At 49.7% G+C, this 6,000-nt stretch overlaps 1 protein-coding gene across 15 annotated transcripts in view; it reads right to left on the minus strand.

Moving 5' to 3' along the window:
- The window catches only part of CAMK2G (calcium/calmodulin dependent protein kinase II gamma), a 119,811-nt gene extending 114,594 nt beyond the window's left edge, over nt 1-5,217 (minus strand). For 5 of the 15 annotated variants that reach the window (XM_039554454.1, XM_039554457.1, XM_039554461.1 and 2 more), the window contains exons 1-2: nt 5,006-5,213; nt 3,098-3,192 (exon numbers count right to left, since the gene is read on the minus strand). In XM_039554454.1, coding sequence (XP_039410388.1) covers nt 3,098-3,192; nt 5,006-5,070 — 160 coding nt within the window. In that variant the 5' untranslated portion in view covers nt 5,071-5,213. Of the gene's footprint in view, nt 1-3,097; nt 3,193-5,005 lie in introns of all 15 variants that reach the window. The other 10 variants (XM_039554449.1, XM_039554447.1, XM_039554450.1 and 7 more) reach the window with 5 other exon arrangements.
- Between the last annotated feature and the right edge of the window lie 783 nt (nt 5,218-6,000).

Consider the following 6,000-nt stretch of genomic DNA (forward strand, 5'->3'; position numbering starts at 1 on the left):
AAAACACCATGCCTCTTCAAGTCTTTACCCTTTAATTGCATATAATTCACCCTGAAGCATTCCTCTTCCTCATTTTCAGCACTTCCCAGTAAGCTATCTAGTATTTCTTCATCATGAGTCTTGAAAAACAAAGGTAACAAGAAGTACTGCAGGAGGAGAGCAAGGCTCTATTACCATTGCCTTGAACAGAATCAAGGAAAGCACTACAGCAGGCAAAACTTCTGTGAAGCAGCAATGGGCTGTACATACTTTGCAGCAGCAGCAAGATGCTGACTCTTGAAGTAGCAGTTACTGCATCAGGTGTCCATACAGGTTCAAATTCTGCTAGGGATAGTAAAAAATGTTACATGTAGCTATGCTTAAGTTGGAGAGGGGCTGGCTGTCCCCAAATAAGGGAATATTCTGGCTCTGTGACCATGCCTAGAAGAAAACCAGCAGCATGGGAGGCAGGTCAAGAGGGTGAGTTACCCTGTGCAATGGACAGCATGCAGCTGGGTGCACAGGAGAGCCCCGGGCAGAGGTACTGATGGGCAGAGACATGGACACCCCAAGGAGAAGTGCCAGCTTGGGGAAAGGACACATCAGGCAACATATATCCAGGATGCTGCAGAATTAACACCATAATTCTGCTCCTCAGGGAGACAGCTTTCTAAAACGCCTTTTCCCGAGACTTTCATTTTCACGTTGCTGAATTGAATCTCCCTAATCACTGATTTACAGCTGCAATGTCTAAATAGCACACATTTTTCCCTCAATGCTTTAAAGACCTATTCCAAGGTGAATTCACTAACTTCCTATCAAAATACTCAGTCTTTTACTGTAAGTACTTTTTGTACTTACCCCTTGATCTCTCAGCAAACACAGCTGGAATAACTGAGGAACCTACATATTCGGTTGAAGTCACTATTCACTTTTCACAGATTTCTCAGTCCTCAGTTAAAACTTCAACACAACCTGATCAGTCCCTTGTTTCTGATTTTCTTCTGTACTAGCAGAAACATACATTTTCTTTCTTGGTTCTCCTCACACTTACCCTACCTAACCAATACGTTTTTAAGTATAACATTGCCAGCTTCCTCAAGTTAAGTAGCTGAAAACCAGGTTAGCAGCCTTCATGTATTTTATTTATAGGAAGGTAAGAAATCTAAATAGTAAGTATAGATCAAAACATGCCCTGTATTCACCCATACTTACTTTTCCTACTTGTTGGGTCATTAAACTGTCATCCCCTTATTACGAAAAACAATTAGAATCTATATATTTCTCCCTCTATAACTCATTGAGTGACCAAACACTTCAAAATTGACTCAATCAGTTTTTCTGAGCATTTTGGACTTCAGCTAATATGTTTTTGAATTTTGCTTCAACTATATTCAGCCTGCAGTTTTTCCCATTAACTTCAATACTCTGTCCTTTGTAAGATAACAGTTTATCCTTTGCGAACAGTTTATCAAATTGCCCACTCCCTTCTCAAAGCGGCCTGGTGTCCATTAACATCTGAGAAATGGCTCTCCTGAGCTTTAGTCCTCACTACAGGACGGACAGGGAAGTCTGCAGAGCAAACACAGCATTAATGGCCATCAGCAAAGCAAAGCCACTCTTCAAACCTCTCCCATATTAAGTTGAACTAATTTTGAACTCAAGAGATTGGATATCCCACCTACATCAGCAGGCACTGTCACGTGACCATTGAGGGGACACTGATTCTCAAAAGATCTGCAGCCCAGATCAACAATCATTAACAATCCAGGGCTCCACTGGTTGGCCCCCAATACGACCTCATTCAGGCTAAATACTAAACACCTTAGCACATATGCTTGCTTCCAGAAGTAGAAAAACAAAAAAAAAAAAAGAAAAAAAAAAAAAGAAGAAAAAAGAAAAGAAAAATCACTGCTTGACAGCATACTACCACTGACACTACTTCTTCATACAAACTACAGTAAATGGAAATTTTTCACTGTTCTTCAAACCGTCTTCTGCTCTTATCATCACGTTTCACATTCTGGCAAAAAGGAGAATACATATTCTATTTTTCTTTTTTGTAAGGATTAGGCAAAACATTATTCACTTCTAAATCATTTATTAAGATCATTTGCTTTCTCCTCCCGCTTTTCTCTTTCATTTCTCAGTCAACCCCAGTATTAAGCCCTCTACTCCACTAGCAAGATAGTCAAGGGCTTCATATATTAATTTTGTCAAACCTGAAAGGCCTCTAAAGATTTACAACTTTTCTTGTTCACCTTTTCTAGAAACAGTTGCCTCTGGCATCTCAACTTGTTGCACTCCCTGTTGCAGCATCTTTCATTGCAGTTCAGTTTCTCTCATTGTCCTCATCCACCCCACCCACAAGGCAATTTTAATCCCTGCAGTGATTCCCTACACATCAGAAGATACATAATTCCTTCATACTCTATGGTCTACTACCCTTTGTGCATATGTATGTCCCTGGAAAACAGAAGACTAACAGCTTGGGAGAACAGTTAAGATCTTTTCTCTTTTCATAACACTACAGTCTAGTTTCAGGTTTTGTAAGTCTCCAGGACTTAGAAAGCACAAACCCCTTGTTCTAATATGTCGAGAAGTTAAATTGGAAAGATTTCTCCATCCAACCTATTTCTGCTGTTGAAGGCAGACTTTTTAGTTTCCAAACACACCACCTTTAACTACAGCATGAAAGGAGCAAGGCATATAGCATCTATCTTTCAAAAAAATAATCACATCTGTTCTGGTAAGACAGATCTCCTAGGTAAAAAAGACATTCAGCAAAATAAGTCTGCAACACTTCTCTTTATTATGAGTGATTGGTACACACACACATAGATGAATCTACCTCTAGCTCAGCTTGAAGAAGGAAGATCTCAAGAAGAAAAAAGACAACATCACTTTACAGAGTATCCATTTCCAGACACAGGAATTTTTCTATCATCCCACACTACCTTCTTTCAGTCTCCTCTGTGCCACACAACTCAATTATTTTGAAATGCTTAAATAATGACTGAAACAAGAAACTACAGATCCCTTAAATATATTACAGCCTCAACTCCGGTGAAGTATTTTTCTATTAATATACAGAAGAAAGGTATATAGAGACACTAACCTCTGGCTGATAGTTTTTTGGTGTTGATGATTTTTGCAGCATATTCCTGTGAAGAATTTTTCTTTACACATCTGCGGACCACAGAGAAGGCTCCCCTGGAAGAAAAATAAAGAGGGTAGGTGCTATGAAACTGAAAATGAGAATATAATAGCAATAATTCCTGTCCCAAGAATGGACCAGATTAAGGACAGGGCAGAAGACATACAGAGGAGGGACACAACACCTGAGAATCTGATGAACAATGCATGCTGTCTCATCAGCAAAAAACTTAAGTCTATATGGTACTCAAGCCTCCTGAACACTCCTCAAGCCCCCTCACAGACAGCGCAGTAGGAAGAGCACACTGTGTGGGGAGAAAGAGACCATACAGCCACAGAAACAGGACATAAAGGGATTGATAAACAGGAGTCAAACAGCCCAGAAAGGCGCTGTGAACACTAGCCAGTAAGTCCATCTCCCAAAGACAGCATCCCTGGCAGCCAGAGCACAAAACCAGGACTCATTTCTCCCATGTTCAAGTGCAAGCTCAGTCACAAATCACTGCAACACTTTGAAAAAGTTACTAGTTCTCTTATATCCTTCAACCCACCTGCAAAGGGGGATAAGCATGTACCTATTAATGAAGTAAGTAGAAAACTATGAGGCTTTGTACATTTTCTCAAGCTGAAACTATTATTATAACTATTCCAAAGAGAATTCCTCTTGGAGAAGAGGTCTGAGAGAGAGAGAAGAAGGATTTCTGTGAGGAAAAAGAGTGAATACAACAGAGACCAAGGTGAAAAGATAGAGACTGAAAATCTACAGGACTATACAATGAGCACTTGAAAACAGCCCCATATTTTTTAAAAACAAAAAACCAAACATGGTGGGTAAAGAATAACAACTAGCTTTACAGGAAAGATCTGAAAAGGGAAAAGGACAAATATGAGAAAACTAGCAGTCCTTCAGATCAGGAATACAAACCCGTGTCTAAGGGCAAATGTACATATTTCAACTATGAGAAAGGGGAACAGAAGCTGCACAAGGGCCCCACATACAGTTAGTCCTACAGGGAGCCTAAAATAGCTTGAATCCCTCCAATACTGCGGAGTCCTGCCTTTTTATCCCCTTCCTCAACCTCTACATACAAGCCAATGAGCATCAAGGTGAGCACCAACACCGGGGCCCGGGCTTGGTGACACACAGCTGCAGCAGTGTGGGGAGGGACGGGGACACCGGGCTGGAGAGAAGAGATGCAGCAGAGCCCAGCAGTTGGTGCAGGAAGGGAGGGAGCGAGCAGCAGCACCCACGAAAGCACCGTCCCCATAATCCTACCCTGGCCCTTTCTACTCTGCTTTCCTGCCCAACTGGGCTCCCCTGCAAAGCCCTGTCCTAGGGTGCAGCAGCAAGTCTGCCAATGCGGAGACAAGTGCGGAGAGAGGGAGGGAAGAAGCGAGGGAAGCAGGGAGGGAGGAGAAGCGCGGTGCAGCAGCACCTGGTCCTTTCACAGGGACAAGGAAGTGGGGACTGAAGCATCGCGGAGTGACTGTAACAGTGTCGCGTCCCAGCGCAGAAACAGTTGCAGAGAACAGCAACGTGTAGCTGGGAGACGGTGCGGGGAGGAGAACAGGGCAGCCAGGTCCCGAGGAAGGAAAGGAGGGAAGAGAGGGAATCTCGGGGTGCAACAGGAGCGCGCAGCCCAAGACAGGCTGCGGGGCGACCCAGGAGGGCAGGAACACCTTTCCCTCCGGGGGCTGTGCCGCTAGGGTGGACGGGGGTCTGGAGAAAAGGATTACAGCGCGACAGCTAATCCTCGTCCAGCTCCCGGGAGAGCCGGGTCGCCGGCACAGTGCTCCCGGCAGCGCCGGTGGGTCCCGGGGCCGGGGCGGGCGGCGGGGCGCGGCGCGGGTCGCACAGCAGGCTCCGTACTTGCCAAGCTCCTCGTAGAGCTGGTACTCGTCGGTGAAGCGGGTGCACGTTGCCGTGGTGGCCATGTTCGGGCTGCGGGAAGCTCAACGTCGCTGGGGCATGGGGCAGGACTGCGGGGACGGGCCGGGCGGGCGCGCTGCTCGGCGGCCTTCCTCCTGGCTCGGCGGGGCGGCGCGGGCTCCCCCGGCGCCCGGCTCGGCGCTCCCCGCTCCGCCGTGCACAGTCACCGCTCGCCGGGGAGGGGAAGGAGGCTGAGCCTGGCCAGCACCGCGAGAACTGGCTCGGAGACACCCCGCGCCGGCCCCCTCCCTCCGCCGGCCCCGGCCCGCCGCGGGGTGTGGCCGCCGGGGGCGCTCCCGGGGCGCCCGCAGCGCCGTCGCCCGCCGGGGGCTGCAGCCGGGGCGCGGCCGCTCCCCCCGCCCGCGGGCGCGGAGCGGGCACTGCAGTGAGCGCCCCCGCCCCGCGCCAAGGGCGGGCGGACTGCGGCGGGCGCGCCCCCTCCCCACGAGCTCCGCAGGCGGCCGGCAGCAGACCCCGGCCGGGGGCACCGCGGGTATTCCTCTTAATTCCCCGCGCGAGGGGCGCCGGGCCAGCCGCGGCCGGATAAGCTTCCTGCGTGCGGCGGGAGGGGAGGGAAGAGGGAGCCGCCGCCGCTGCCTTCCCCCGGGCGCACGTCAGCGGGGCTAACACCGGGCCACCCGGCCCCTGCGTGCCGCGGCCCGCCGGCAGCAGCCGCCCGGCTCGCTCCGGCCGCTCCGTGCGCGGTGAGGGAGAGGCGGCAGCTCCCGGCCGCCGCCGCCCGTCCCGACCGCAGTCAGAGCCCGGCGCCCAGCGTAGGGAACCCGGCCCGCTGTGCTGCCGCCCGCGAGCGGGGGAAGCGGGGCCTCAAGCCCTTCTGCGGATCCACCTCAAAGTTGGGCCCTGTGCTCCCGAGCGCTGTCGGGTGCCCGACCTTGGGGACGCGTGTGGAAGTCCCCGAGGAAATGAACCATCTG

Source organism: Corvus cornix, chromosome 6 (assembly GCF_000738735.6).
Source record: "Corvus cornix cornix isolate S_Up_H32 chromosome 6, ASM73873v5, whole genome shotgun sequence".
Lineage (NCBI taxonomy): Eukaryota > Metazoa > Chordata > Aves > Passeriformes > Corvidae > Corvus > Corvus cornix.